This window comes from Trachurus trachurus, assembly GCF_905171665.1.
Source record: "Trachurus trachurus genome assembly, chromosome: 21".
Taxonomy (NCBI): domain Eukaryota; kingdom Metazoa; phylum Chordata; class Actinopteri; order Carangiformes; family Carangidae; genus Trachurus; species Trachurus trachurus.
The window spans coordinates 34,687,240-34,703,229 of NC_139899.1; the positions used below are offsets into that span (position 1 = coordinate 34,687,240).

Here is a 15,990-nt window from a genome sequence, read left to right on the forward strand (position 1 = left end):
TCCATACAAGTTTTTTAGTTTTTAAATTGTTTTTGATTTGCAATATTTTCTTCTTATTGTTTTTTTATACGTATTTTAAAAGCTATGTAATGTTGTGCTTTGTTTTGTTTTTGTGAAAGCACATTGAGTTTGCGCTTGTCGCATGAAATTTGCTATATAAATAAAATTGTTTTTGTTGTTGTAAGACCAGCTTCAGCCTTCTGTCGCTCTTGATCAACTTCCAGTTTCTTGTTCTAACCTCTGTAACTTTGTCGTTACAGAGGTGCACATTGTGAAGCACATGGAGGACAAAGTGTGCTCCGAGTCCCAGAACGTCACCTTTAATGTTGAAGTTTCTCACCCTGGCATCGACCCCGTCTGGACCTTCAAGACCCACCAGCTCAAACCTGGACCCAAACACAAGATGGAGTCCAAGGGCAAGGCTCACTCCCTGACCATCATCGACACCATGAAGGACGAGGAGGGCCAGTACATGTTCCACGCTGGAGAGAAGACTTCCAGCGCCAACCTCACTGTCTCCGGTATGTCAACCACTAAAAGCTTTTAGCTTTGTGCTCAGTGATGTTCAGTTTCATTTCATTTTCATTTTTTGGTTTATTCCATTCATGGTATACATTCTTCACAAGGTTGCACAAAATTACATAATGTACACATTGTCACCATGAATGAAAAGGAGCAGGATGAAGAAAACTTATAGTACCTGCCCCTCTCTGTTGTTATAATTACATTGGCTTACTTCAACACCAATATTATACCCTATTTCAAAATGTTAAAGATGATGAAACATAATTGTAACAAGAAAACAAACAAAACACCACTCGTCTATCTATCTTTTTCTCTTTCGCCTTCTTTTTTGTAGACGCTTATCTTTTCTTTTTTAAACATTTTCTTAAACGTAGACATACTTGTACAACTTTTCCTTGCTTTGTGAATGCCATAATTTTACACCTGCAACAGAAATACACATTTGTTTTAAGCTTAGCCTTGCAGATGTATGTTTAAAATCAAGCTTCAGTCTGTCTGTTGTCCCCTTCCTCCAGTTTGAACAAGTTTTGTAAATGTTCTGGTAATGATCTGTTCTTTGCTTTAAACATTATTTTTAAGGTCTGAAGTTCTACACTGCAAAAATGCAATATCTTACCAAGAATATTTGCCTTATTTCTAGTCAAAATGTCATTTCTAATCAAAATAAATCTCATTATACTTAAAATAAGACTCATCACATTTAAAAAGTAGCTTGTTTTCAGACACTTTTTTTTACTTTTTTCAAGCAGATTTTCACTTGAAATAAGTAGAAAAATCTGACAGTGGAGTAAGTTTTTCTTTCTTATTACAAGCACAAAAAACTTGCTTTCACTGGCAGATTTTTCTACTTATTTCAAGTGAAAATGATCTAAAAACAAGTAAATTTTTAGGTGATGAGTCTTATTTTAAGTGGAAAGAGATTAGTTTTGACTAGAAATGAGACATTTTCACAAGAAATAAGAGTTTTTGCAGTGCAGAACAAAACTGCTGCTGAACAAAGGGAGGAGAGTGACTCTGGATGTCTGCATATGTCATAAAACCTTACGTTTCCTTGTGCTGCCACCAGGTGGAGCCATCACACGGCCTCTACAGGACGTCACCGTGGCCGAGTCCCAGACGGCCGAGCTGGAGTGTCAAGTTGCCAACGCCAATGCCGAGGGAAAGTGGCTGAAGGAAGGTCAGGCTGTTGACTTCGGTGAGAACGTGGTGAGCGAGGTGAAAGGAGCCGTCAGACGTCTCATCATCGTCATCACCAGACCGCAGGATGTCGGAGAGTACACCTACCAGGTGGCCAACTCCAAGACTACTGCCAACCTCAGAGTGGAGTGTAAGTTCTCCAGTTTACTCCACGTTCTATGTCCTAAACTGCAAAAAATCTAAATCTTACCAAGAATATTTGTCTTATTTCTAGTCAAAATGTCATTTCTAGTCAAAATAAATCTAATTATACATAAAATAAGACTCATCACATTTTTAAAAGTAGCTTGTTTTTAGACACTTTTTAATTTTTTCAAGCTAATTTTCCACTTGAAATAAGTAGAAAAATCTGACAGTGGAGCAAGTTTTTCTTTTTTATTACAAGTATAAAAAACTTGCTTTCATTGGCAGATTTTTCTACTTATTTCAAGTGAAAATTAGTTTGAAACAAGTGAAAATTATCTAAAAACAAGTGAAAATTATCTAAAAACAAGTTAATTTTAGGTGATGAGTCTTATTTAAAGTGGAAAGAGATTAGTTTTGACTAGAAATTAGACATTCTGACAAGAAATAAGACAAATATACTTGGAAAGGTTTTGAGTTTTTGCAGTGTACGTCATGTTATCAGACAGAATGTTGTCGGTGTTTACAGACTGAGTTCTTTGTTTACTTTTTGTAGCGGTGAAGATCAAGAAAACTCTGAGGAACCAGACTGTGACAGAAACCCAGGAGGCGGTGTTTTCTCTGGAGCTCACTCACCCCAACGTGAAAGGATCCCAATGGATCAAGAACGGAGTGGAGCTGCAGAACAGCGACAAGTACGAGATCACGTCAGAAGGCATGGTGCACACCCTGAAGGTGAAGGACTGCAACACACAGGACGAGTCGGTTTACTCCTTCAAGCTGGGGAAGCTGTCTGCCAATGCCAGACTGAACGTAGAGAGTGAGTACAACTGGTGCATGGTTTAAGTTCAAAAGCTTTTTATTCTACTGCCTGTTTTATATGCATTAATGTTTGTCTTGGATAGGGATGTCACAATTACGGTACTTGTTTTCACAATTAATCGCGGTATTAAACGCCACAATTAATTAATCGTAAAGATTCTTAAATACCGTCACTTTCCAAAAAAGATTATTTTGGAAACACAGAAGCAGATGTGCACAAAAGTTAAGGTAAATGTAAGAAATACTGGTCAATTTACGTAACATGGTAGAAATTTAAATGTTAGCGCCTCATTTGTGATAAAAAACAAACAATTAAAATAAACGTAAACATTTGGTGTAGATGACAATGATTTGAATATTTAAAACTCTTCCCCTGGAGGATTAATAAATGGTTACATATGAATAGTAGATACTTAAAATATTTAGCGTAAAGATTTGTAATGTAATTATATTTTGACTGTGTTTGATTTTACTCATTCATATGTTGTGAAATTAATTAGGCTAATGCATAATAATCGTGACACTGTGATTATTTATCTGACAATATAATATACGATATAATCGTACAAAGAAAATCTATAATCGTGACATCCCTAGTCTTGGATCATCATTTGTGACCCGTTCTATCAAAATGAGTCGGATGTCGCAACGTTCTATTTTTAGATCATCAGCTGATGACGTGGAAAACCCATAGAAAATCAAAAAAAAATGTTTACCCTAATTTCAGAGCAATGACATTCAAAAATAGTCTCCCAAAGTTTCACAGTCCAGATAATTGAGAAAAGGCACAGAAATGATGATTAAAGTTGACTTGCAACTCTGAAGATGAGCGTTGCATCGATGCAAAAACATGAAATATCTTCTGAACCGTTCATGATAGAGACGAGCTGTAAACTGCATCTGGATCGCGGGATTCTCCGCTTTCCGACGGTCATTGAATGGTGCCTCTATGACAAGAAGGGACAGGTACAGAAACAGATGCTAAACTGAGTAGCATCGACGCTAACAGAGCGTAGCATCGATGCTAAACCGAACGTAGCATCGATGCTAACAGAACGTAGCAAAGACACAACGCTTGCACATGTTTTACAAAACATCAACAAAACATGACAACTTCTGAACCATTTATGATAGAAACGAGCTGTAAAAAGCATCTGAACTGTGAGATTCTCTGCTTTCCGAGGGTCATTGAATGGTGCCTCTATGACAGCAAGGGACCGTATAGGGTGCATGTAATCACGTGGTACAGGAACAGATGCCAGAGTCACTGGCAAAAACTTTAACTGCTATTTTCTCAGGTTTTAGAACGAAATAAGAGAGTAGGAGATCGTAATTCAAATGGCCACATTTCGAAAACCATCAAATGTATGACTTTGACTAGGGTATCATTTTAAAGCTTATTTTCTGCTTCTTTCTTTCTTTCTCAGCAATCAAGATTGTGAAGAAGATAAAGGATGTGACCTCACTGTTGGACAGCACCGCCTCCTTCGAGATGAGCCTGTCACACGACAACATCCCCGTCAAGTGGATGTTCAAAGGCGTGGAGCTGAAGTCGAGCGAGAAGTGTAAGATTCTGTCCGAGAGGAAAGCCCACAAGCTGATCCTGCAGAACGTGGACAGCAGCAAGGCCGGAGAGTACACGGCCGTGGTGGGACACCTGCAGTGCAGCGCCGTGCTGACGGTGGAGGGTACGTAACACTTTGATAGGAACCATTACACCATGGGTGCAGATCCCGGGGGAAAAACATGAATTGTCCCCCCCAATAAAAATACCCCAAATTACTCAAAATTGAACAAATGTTTTTTCAGACTTCACATTCTTCACATTTTAGATTAACATCTAAAAAGAAATGATTGAAATGGTGGAACAAATAACCAGAGCAGAACTCTCTGGTCTCCTCCACTACGATGCAAATGAATGGGTAGTTTCTTTCACAGACGTTGATGACATCAGCAGGCTTTACATTTTAAAAAATGACCCCCTCAATCTTACGGCTTCATATTTTGATATTCATCCGTGAATTAATCATGCATAAAGTAGTCCAATACACTGGGAGAAAAGAAAGATGGGGAGAAGAACTGGGGATCTGGGAGGGTCGAAGGGAGGTGAAAGATAAGAACGTGAGACATTACATACCCGAGACCCTTAGAATTATAATTTACTAATATAACAGCAGTGATACGGCTGCTGGCTGTTTAGGACAAATAAACAAGAAAGGTAAGCACAATAAATGATTCCCTGTGATGTACATTTTGAATGATATGGTGAGCCTCTACCAAGTTGTGATTTATGGCGGCATGGTATGAGCTGCATATGGGCAAGAAAAAAAAAAATCACTTTTGTGTCCCCCCCCAATCCTGACATCGGCTCTGCACCCCTGGATCACACACACACTCAACGAAAAGATCCCAATAAGACAGTGAATATGTTTCACTAAGTCCTAATGTTTCCGTCTAATTCTGCAGCTCTGCGAGTCACCAAACCCATGGAGAGCGTGGAGGTCCCGGAGACTCAGGTGGCCACGTTCGAGTGCGAAGTGTCTCACTTCAACGTGCCGTCCACCTGGCTGAAGGACGGCGTGGAGATCGAGATGAGCGAGAAGTTCAGGATCGTGGTTCAAGGAAAACTCCACCAGCTGAAGATCATGAACACCAGCCGGGACGACTCCGCCGAGTACACCTTCGTCTGCGGGAACGACAAAGTCACCGCGACGCTCACCGTCAACCGTGAGACCACGTTCCAATCAGACCCAGTAGAACTAACACAGTGGAGTTTGTAATTATACACAATTTTGAAGTATTGTCCAAGGAGGAGTCATGTTAACTTTTGTATTTTTTGGATATGACGTTAGATACTTACTAACGCTGATGTTTAAAACAAACTGCAAAGTCCAACACAACCCTCCAGTACTCGATAGATATTCGAAGCAGTTCAGTTCAGTTCAGTTCAGTTCAGTTCAGTTCAGTTCAATTCAGTTCACACAACTTTATTTATCCCACAAGTAGCACATTTGTTCACAACACAACACAAACTCAGACTGTCAAGAAAACATTAAGAACATATACATATATAAATACGTATTCAAGACGTAGAGATGGAGCAAGATTCAAAATCCTACCAAGAATATTTGTCTTATTTCTAGTCAAACAATCTCATTCTACTTAAAATAAGACTCATCACATAAAAAGTAGCTTGTTTTTAGACACTTTTTACTTATTTCAAGCAGATTTTCACTTGGAATAAGTAGAAAAATCTGATAGTGGAGCAAGTTTTTCTTTCTTATTACAAACACAAAAAACTTGCTTTCACTGGCAGATTTTTCTACTTATTTCAAGTAAAAATTAGTTTGAAACAAGTGAAAATGATCTAAAAACAAGTTCATTTTTAGGTGATGAGTCTTATTTTAAATGAAAAGAGATTAGTTTTGACTAGAAATTAGACAAATATTCTTGGAAAGATGTTGAGTTTTTCAGTGTAAAAGCAGACAATATAGAAAAAAAAACAAAAAATATATATATAAAAAAAGTCACTAAATAAAAGTAATTTAAAATGTAAAGTGGGTGTGGTCTGAGAAATGAAGCGGTTTTCCGTGTTGTTTCTTCTCTGACCTGACGTGTGGTTTCCCTGCAGCCATCCTGATCACCTCCATGCTGAAGGACCTGAACGCTCAGGAGAGAGACACCATCACCTTCGAGGTCACCGTCAACTACGAGGGCGTCACCTACAAGTGGCTGAAGAACGGCGTGGAGGTGAAGTCGTCGGACCGTTGTCAGGTCCGCAGCCGGCAGCTCACGCACTCGCTCACCATGAGGAACGTCCACTTTGGAGATGGAGGAGAGTACCAGTTCGTGGCCGGCTCCGCCGCCACCGCCGCCAATCTGTTCGTCGAAGGTAAAACGTCAAACATGACAACGACAACACACAGACTTAGCCTACTCTAGATTGTTCTTACAGTGCAAAAACTCAACATCTTTCCAACAATATTTGTCTCATTTCTAGTCAAAACTAAACTCTTTTCACTTAAAATAAGACTCATCACCTAACAATGAACTTGTTTTTAGGTCATTTTCATTTGTTTCAAACTAATTTTCACTTGAAATAAGTAGAAAAATCTGCCAGTGAAAGCAAGTTTTTTAATAAGAAAGAAAAACTTGCTCCACTGTCAGATTCTTCTACTTATTTCAAGTGAAAATCTGCTTGAAAGACGTAAAAAGTGTCTAAAAACAAGCTACTTTTTAAATGTGATGAGTCTTATTTTAAGTAGAATGAGATTTGTTTTGACTAGAAATGACATTTTGACTAGAAATAAGACAAATATTCTTGGTAAGATTTTCAGTTTTTGCAGTGTATAGAGTGTTGACCGAATGCAGTCTTGTATTGTATGGCTGAAGGTTATTCATAGGTTATCCAGCAGTTTATTGTTATTTATTCGAAACATTATTCACAGCAAGTATCCTACACTGCAAAAACTCAAAATCGTACCAAGAACATTTGTCTTATTTCTAGTGAAAATGTCTCAATTCTACTTAAAATAAGACTCATCACATTAAAAAGTAGCTTGTTTTTAGACACTTTTTACTTCTTTCAAAGATTTTTTTTACTTGAAATAAGTAGAAAAATCTGACAGTGGAGCAAGTTTGTCTTTCTTAATACAAGTACAAAAAACTTGCTTTCACTGGCTACTTATTTCAAGTGAAAATTAGTTTGAAACAAGTGAAAATGATCTAAAAACAAGTAAATTTTTAGGTGATGAGTCTTATTTTAAGTGGAAAGAGATTAGTTTTGACTAGAAATGAGACATTTTGACAAGAAATAAGACAAATATTCTTGTAAAGATTTTGGGTTTTTGCAGTGTAAAGTCACTTTTCAGATTTAAGAGTTAATCTTTCATGTTAACATTTTGAGAACTTTCTTTTTCTTTCCTTTTTTCCCTTTCTTTTTATTGTAAATGGATTTTTGTACTGTTGTTTTATTTTGAACTTTTGAAAAGGATCCTCAATGAACGATAAACAATAAACACTTAACTCACACAAATCCACACATTGTTCTTGTTGTTTTCAGCTCGTTTGATTGAATTCACCAAGAAAATCAAAGACATAAAGATCACGGAGAAGAAGAAGGCTATTTTTGAGTGTGAGGTGTCAGAGCCGAACATCCAGGTGATGTGGATGAAGGACGGTCAGGAGCTGGACACGTCCGAGGAGCGGTGAGTCAGTCTATTCTCCAACTGATAAAAGCTCATTTTGGAAGGCAAGAGGCAGAGAAAGTTGACTTTACCCTCTTTATTAATGGTATAAACATTATGAGTCACCATTCTAACAATAAACATATAAGGAATCGTTTTTTCAGGAAAAGGAAAATCACGCCTAGAGGAAAATTTGTATGGTCTTCCTCTTTCTCTGACATTAACTGGAAAACAACATGGCTCGATTCAAATAAATATCGCGATATCTTTTTTGACGATTTGTTCGCCTTTTTTACATACAGAGAGTACAGGTTTTGAAAAGGGTTTAAGTTCACTTTATAATGGAGTATGTTAATTTATAGGCTCCTACAGTGTTTGTGTGAAAAAAAAAGCATATCGTCCCGGCCCTAATGGCTCCTTCCACATACATTTGCTATCTCCAGTAAAATCAAAGAAGTTCAATATAAAATTATACATAACATTTACCCCACTAACAAATTTGTGTCAAAATGTGTCAATATTGATGCTAATTGTGTATTTTGTAATGCCGAAGTGGAAACGATTAGGCACCTTTTTTTTTTGTATGTAATTTTTCCCAGATTTTTTTTGAAAAAAATGTAAGCTTACATCACATCACATTCCAACATACCAATTAATTTCAATGCCAAAGATATACTGTTATACTATAATAATAAAGATAGGAAAATGCAACACTTAATTAATTTGATTATTCTAATTGCAAAATTCCACATACGTAAAACCAAGTTTTCCAAAGGTCTACCTTTCTTTCCTGTTTTTGAAATTGATTTCAAGAACTACTTTGAATGTATTAAAAGAATACATGATAATGAAAAATGTATATACACTGTTAACATAATTGAAGAAATATTTGGAGAAATGTAATATCTCTTGCCCTTTTCTTCCTTCTTTTTATTTAATTTCATTTATTTTATTATTATGTTTATGTTACTTATGTAATGACTACTCCATCCACTTTATGTCTCATACTGTATTTGTTTATTATTTTCTTGATGCCATGGTCAATGTTCCGACTGTGATTGGAAAGTTTAAATAAAGTTTTGTTGTGTTGACAGATACACGGTGACAGCAGAGAAGTACGTCCACCGCCTGATGATCCAGACGGTCCGTGTGAGCGACGCCGGCGAGTACTCGGTGGTGGCCGGATCCAGCGTCTCCAAAGCTCATCTGACCGTGGAGGGTCGGGACATCCGCATCTCCGAACCCGCCGAGCGAGAAATCACGGTGAGACGGACGTCAGCAGAGTGACACAAGGTTTAAAGGTCGATCCACGGGTTTCTTATGACCACTGGACTAAACCAAAGAGTGAACTTTACACTTCAGTCCTTTAATTATGTCAAATCCAAAAATTATGTCAAATCCAGAATGTCAAAATCCATTGCAATTCTCTATAAAGCCCAAGCTTTCCTCTCTCAACAGTCACTAGTCACATTATATTATTCATGAATTGCCCCATATATGACATATTGCATTGAGGTTTGGGGAAATACATACAGAACAAATACAAATTCTATTTTTTTATTGCTAAAAAAGGCTATAAGAATCATCAGTAACCTTTCCGTGATCCAACCAACCCACTATTTAGTTGCCTGAACATTTTGAAATTCAGGGACTTAGTTGATTACATTACAATACAAACCATGTACAAAGCAAAAAATCAACTTCTTCCTCAAGATATCCAGAATCTGTTTAAAATGAAGGATCCAGTTCTAACCTGAGAAGACCACTATTATTTGAGAAACCAAAGACTCAAACTACTGTAAAAAATCCCTGTCTTTCTGTTAGAGGGGTTAAAACATCTGGAATAACTGTCCTGAAAATATTTAATTATGCTGTACTCTAGTCAGCTTTAAAAGACTTTATAAGAACAACATCATTTCTTGTTACAGTATGGAAAATTAAGTTCAATGATTTTGTACTATTTGGTGTTATGTGCTGTGTACAATTCTTCATTTTGTTGTGATCAGAAATTTAAGTGTACTGATTAATTTCAAATGTCTGTGATCTGATCCTTTTGTATTAATGCGTTTAATTAAAAAAAAAAAGGGGTAAAAGGGGTAGGGGTATATAAGCTTTGGCTTCAACCTACACCCTTTTGGTTATATAAGCTTGATACAGTATATACCGAAATACATATAGTTAATTAATTAATTAATTAATTAATTCATTCATTCATTCATTCATTCATTCATTCATTCATTCATTCAGTCCTCTGGATGTGTGTGAAGAAACACAATTTATTTCCAGACTGAACAAAGGTGAAGATGATTGACAGTTGATTTTACTCTTGGACACTTATAAAATAATAATAAATAATAAATTCTTGTTCATCACAAGTCGGCAAGATTTCAGTCAAACTAACTGTGCAGAACAAAATCATGTTCAAGTTAAATGACATAAAAGAGAGGAAACAACAACATCTGAACGTCTCCCTTTGATTAAAGAAGAGGAGGACTTTCCAACATGTTTCTTTAAAAGACTGTAAATAAATAAGCATTTAGACAACTGTTTATGTTCATAGTTTCATCTCAGAGGATTGATGAGAGTTATGATGATGTCAGAAATCTTGAGCGCCGCCTCCTCCTTCTCTCTCTCTCAGGTCCTGGAGAGGCACAGAGCGACCTTCGAGTTCGAGGTGAACGAGGACGACGTGGAGGGCCGCTGGATGAAGAACGGCGTGGAGATCCAGTTCTCGGCGGAGGAGCGGTTCAGCTACGTGGCCATCAGGAAGCTGCACCGCCTCACCATCGCAGAGACGTTCCGGAGCGACGCCGGCGAGTACACCTTCATCGCCGGCAAGAACCGGAGCACCATGCACCTGAGAGTCAACAGTAAGCACAACAGCATGGGTGTGAAAACATGAATGTGAAATCTAAGATAAGTAATACACTGCAAAAACTCAAAATCTTTCCAAGAATATTTGTCTTTTTTCTAGTCAAAATGTCATTTCAAAACAAATCTAATTATACTTCAAATAAGACTCATCACCTAAAAATGAACTTGTTTTTAGATCATTTTCCCTTGAAATAAGTAGAAAAATCTGCCAGTGAAAGGAATTTTTTTGTGCTTGTAATAAGAAAGAAAAACTTGCTCCAATATCAAGATTTTTTCTACTTATTTCAAATGAGAATAGACTTGAAATAAGTCAAAATTGTCTAAAAACAAGCTGCTTTTTATGTATAATTATGTATGTATATGTATAAATATACATATGTTAAGTAGAATGAGATTTGTTTTGACTAGAAATGACATTTTGACTAGACATAAGACAAATATTCTTGGTAAGAGTTTGAGTTTTTACAGTGTAGAGCTGCAACAGTTACAGATTAATCCAACAATAATCGATTATTAAATTAATCGTCAACAATTTGGATAATCCAATAATCGGTTTGATTAACTGATACCAGCTTCTTAAATGCGAATATTTCTGGTTTCTTTGTTCCTTTATGACAATAAACTGAGTCTCTCTTTGGTTTGTGGACAAAACAAGACATTTGAGGACATGATCATGTGGTTTGGGAAACATTGATTGATGTTTTTCAACATTTTTCAACATTTTATTGCCCTAACAACTAATCAATAAATCGTTTAAAGGGACAACGAGGAGTTTTGGAAAAGCGAAGTGTTTTCACACTACATTTATGAGCCTCCGCACCGTGAAATTCTTTGACCGGCGCAAGACAGACTCATGTTTTCATTCATCAAGAATTAAAGTCAGAGGTTGGAAGACGATCACATACCGTCGTAGTTCCCACCATAAACGGAGATTCGGCGGCGTTATTCTCATGACTCGCCACGAAACCGAAAGTAAAGAAACGCTGGTCGGCTCGCCCAGCATTTCCACCACCACTAATAATAACAAAATAACCATAGAGACAAAACCATAGATTTATCTAAAATGGACCATTAACAAGTGGTAACGTAGATTCATCCACATTAATATGAGACTTTTTTATTGTCGCAGAATTTTTCGTTCTGAGACTCCTCGTTGTCCCTTTAAATAATCGACAGATTAATCGATAATGAAAATAATCGTTAGTTGCAGCTCTAATAAGTGAACACTTTGTCTGGGCTCTGTTGTTGTTATGATATTTGAGTCTGCAGACTGAATTCAGTCGTCCTGGACTGTGCAGCTGTTCAGTCTCACTTTGTCTAGATGTTCTTGAATTATTTGGGGAGAAAAGCTTCTCCTCCATGTGGACTGACCCGGTCTTTTCTTTCCTGCCCGGCTCAGTCCCAGAACCTCCTCAGATCGTCCGCCACATGGAGCCTCAGTCGGTGGAGGCCGGGAAGCCGGCGCGCTTCTCGGTGCAGGTGAGCGGCGTTCCTCCGCCTCAGGTCTCCTGGTACAAAGACTCTCAGGCTCTGTCCCCGGGCTTCAAGTGCAAGTTCCTCCACGACGGGAACGAGCACACGCTGCTGCTGATCGAGGTCTTCCCCGAGGACGCCGCCGTCTACAACTGCGAGGCCAAGAACGAGTGCGGCGCCGCCACCAGCACGGCCGCGCTCAACGTGGAAGGTACAGACGAGCTTCTCAGACAGGACATGTATATATTTATTACACTGCAAAAATTCAACATCTTACCAAGAATATTTGTCTTATTTCTAGTCAAAATGTCATTTCTAGTCAAAATAAATCTAATTATACTTAAAATAAGACTCATCACATTAAAAAGCAGCTTGTTTTTAGACACTTTTTTAAAACTTTTTTCAAGCAAATTTTCCACTTTAAATAAGTAGAAAAATCTGACAGTGGAGCAAGTTTTTCTTTCTTATTACAAGGTCAAAAAACTTGCTTTCACTGGCAGATTTTTCTACTTATTTCAATTGAAAATGAGTTTGAAACAAATGAAAATGATCTAAAAACAAGGTAATTTTTAGGTGATGAGTCTTATTTTAAGTGGAAAGAGGTTAGTTTTGACTAGAAATGAGACATTTTGACAAGAAATAAGACAAATATTCTGTAAAGATTTTGAGTTTTTGCAGTGTTTTTAAATATTGTGCAATGTGCATTTGTTCGCCTTTTTTTTACATCCAGAGAGTACAGGTTTTGAAAAGGGTTTTAGCTCACTTTATAATGGAGTATGTTAATTTATAGGCTCCTACAGTATTTGTGTGCAGATAAATGTTAAAAATGCTAAAGACTAAAAATCGAGAGAATCGGCAATATCGTAGAATTGAAGAAATATTTATGTGTTTGTGTGTGTGTGTGTTGTAGTGTCAGAGGTGGTGTCTCCAGACTCAGCTGCTCCTGTTGCTCCTCCTGTCGTTGTCCTGCCCATCGCCAGCACCTCGGCCCAGGAGGGAGAACCGGCTCGCTTCCAATGCAGAGTCCGCGGAGATGGTAAGTTAAAAGTCCTACTGAAACATGAGATATTTTCAGAACAAATGCACAGCATGAAAACAAAAGATGCCACAAACACAAACACCAAACGTTGTCCCTTAAACCTCCATTTTTATCTCTGTCCAGACGTGAAGATCAGCTGGTTCCACAAGGAGAAGGAGATCAAGCAGTCAGACTTCTTCAGGATGTCTCAGTTTGACGACAGCTGCCAGCTGGAGATCTCCAGAGTTTACCCCGAGGACGAGGGCGAGTACACCTGCGTGGCCACAAACAACGCCGGCACCGTCTCCTGCTCCGCCACTCTCACACTCGATGGTGAGTCTACTGCCTCAGAGACAATCGTTTGGACTGTAAAGATAAAAAAAACCTGGAGAATATGATCTCTGCAGATGTTTACACTGCAAAAAATCAAAATCTTTCCAAGAATATTTGTCTTCTTTCTTGTCAAAATATCTCAATTTTAGACAAAACTAATCTTTTTCCACTTAAAATAAGACTCGTTACCTAAAAATTTACTTGTTTTTAGATCATTTTCACTTGTTTCAAACTAATTTTCAATTGAAATAAGTAGAAAAATCTGCCAGTGAAAGCAAGTTTTTCGTGCTTGTAATAAGAAAGAAAAACTTGCTCCACTATCAGATTTTTCTACTTATTTAAAGTGAAAATATCCTTGAAAGAAGTAAAAAGTGTCTAAAAACAAGCTACTTTTAAATGTGATGAGTCTTATTTTAAGTATAATTAGATTTATTTTGACTAGAAATGACATTTTGACTAGAAATAAGACAAATATTCTTGGTAAGATTTTGAGTTTTTGCAGTGTAGTTTCTAATCCTGCCTTACTTCAATAAGATTGAACGATCTGAACCTGAGCAGACTGAAGGAAAAACCAATGTGAGATGATTTGACTGCATCTTCTACTAAGGCCAGACAACTTAGTGAAGGATCACCAGCTCTAAACTGAATAGAAATATATATATTTAATAATAAATGAGAGAAGATCTTGATGTTGGTTTTTCCTTTAGTTTGAGTTGTGGATGTGTCGACAGCTGATCACTGACACTCGGCACTCGTCCCAGTGAGCACCAGTCACAGGTCTGAAGGTGAAAACACACAATTAATTCTAATAGGAAACATTACATCTGTCTCTCATTCGTTTTGCTCATTTGTTCCAGCCAAGGTCATTTCACAATAAATAATAAACAAACCAAAACACAACACTTTCTTATTCCCTGGTTGGAAAGGAGTAGAGAGAAGATACAACTTATATTTCCTGCCCCTCATTCAATACTTAATTATTATGAAATAATCTGTCACTGAGCAACAGTCTTACAGTAAAATAAACAAAAACAACACAAACAAAGTTTCAATCTGACATTTTTGCATTAATAAAAAGAGTTTGTGAGTCATGAATTACTTTTGTCATAAGTTCTGATTTTCTGGTAGTATTCTATTTTTGCTTTATGCATAACACACTGAAAAACTCAAAGTCTTTCCAAGAATATTTGTCTTATTTATTGTCAAAATGTCTCATTTCTACTCAAAACGAATCTCTTTCCACTTAAAATAAGACTCATCACCTAAAAATGAACTTGTTTTTATATCATTTTCACTTGTTTCAAACAAATTTTCACTTGAAATAAGTAGAAAAATCTGCCAGTGAAAGGAAGTTTTTTGTGCTTGTAATAAGGAAGAAAAACTTGCTCCACTGTCAGATTTTTCTACTTATTTCAAATGAAAATAGACTTGAAAGAAGTAAAAGGTGACTAAAAACAAGCTGCTTTTTTTATGTATAACTATGTATGTATATGTATAAATATACATATTTTAGGTATAATGAGTTTAGTTTTGACTAGAAATAAGACAAATATTCTTGGTAAGAGTTTGAGTTTTTGCAGCATACATCTTTATCAAATTTAAAATAACCTTGTGTGTTTTCAATCTGACCTGACTGCTGACTGCGATTGGATGTGAACCTAATGAAGCACATGACGTCACCCGACATGCTTCCTTTCAGGGCAAAAACACACAGTGGACAGTCCTGCTGAGCCTCAGTGGCACGTCTCCACCAGCCTCACCAGCATAAAGAAACCCTCTGTCGGCCAAAAGCCCGTTTTCATCCATCCGGTCACAAGCTGCACGGTCCGACACGGGGAAGTGGCCCGCTTTCATGCATGTGTGTCCGGCTTGCCCCAGCCGGAGATCAGCTGGTTCCACAACCAGCGGCCGGTGCGTCCCACCAAGAACGTGGTGTTCCACTTCGACGAGGTGACGAACACGGCCACGCTCATCATAGTGGACGCTTTCCCCGAGCACGCGGGGCAGTACAGCTGCAGGGCGGCCAATAGCGCCGGAGAGGCCTCCTGCTCGGCAACGCTCACTGTTACCGGGGGAGACGAAGAAGAAGAAGGTAACCGCTGATCCAGATCCGTCTGCTGCGTCCAGATTCCCTCTGACACCACCCGATTAATAATCCTCCTCGTCCACTGTCTCTGGATAAAGCATGAGAGGGGATGTCCCAAAGCAGCACGCCAGATGAGATCACCATCAGATTGTTTAGTGAATCTAAAACCAGACCTAAACAGAGCCTTTTAAAGGGACAACGAGGAGTTTTGGAAAAGCGAAGTGTTTTCTCACTACATTTATGAGCCTCCGCACCGTGAAATTCTTTGACCGGCGCAAGACAGACTCATGTTTTCATTCATCAAGAATTAAAGTCAGAGGTTGGAAGACGATCACATACCGTCGTAGTTCCCA

At 37.9% G+C, this 15,990-nt stretch overlaps 1 protein-coding gene across 1 annotated transcript in view; it reads left to right on the forward strand.

Annotated features, from left to right (window-relative positions):
* The window catches only part of ttn.2 (titin, tandem duplicate 2), a 254,218-nt gene that overhangs the window by 34,719 nt on the left and 203,509 nt on the right, over nt 1-15,990 (forward strand). The window contains exons 31-43 of the mRNA XM_083996112.1: nt 261-521; nt 1,592-1,852; nt 2,402-2,665; nt 4,095-4,355; nt 5,134-5,394; nt 6,299-6,559; nt 7,730-7,874; nt 8,948-9,116; nt 10,492-10,723; nt 12,127-12,411; nt 13,111-13,236; nt 13,363-13,551; nt 15,251-15,643. Of these exons, the coding sequence (XP_083852238.1) occupies nt 261-521; nt 1,592-1,852; nt 2,402-2,665; nt 4,095-4,355; nt 5,134-5,394; nt 6,299-6,559; nt 7,730-7,874; nt 8,948-9,116; nt 10,492-10,723; nt 12,127-12,411; nt 13,111-13,236; nt 13,363-13,551; nt 15,251-15,643 (3,108 nt within the window). The remainder of the gene's footprint in view (nt 1-260; nt 522-1,591; nt 1,853-2,401; nt 2,666-4,094; nt 4,356-5,133; nt 5,395-6,298; nt 6,560-7,729; nt 7,875-8,947; nt 9,117-10,491; nt 10,724-12,126; nt 12,412-13,110; nt 13,237-13,362; nt 13,552-15,250; nt 15,644-15,990) is intronic.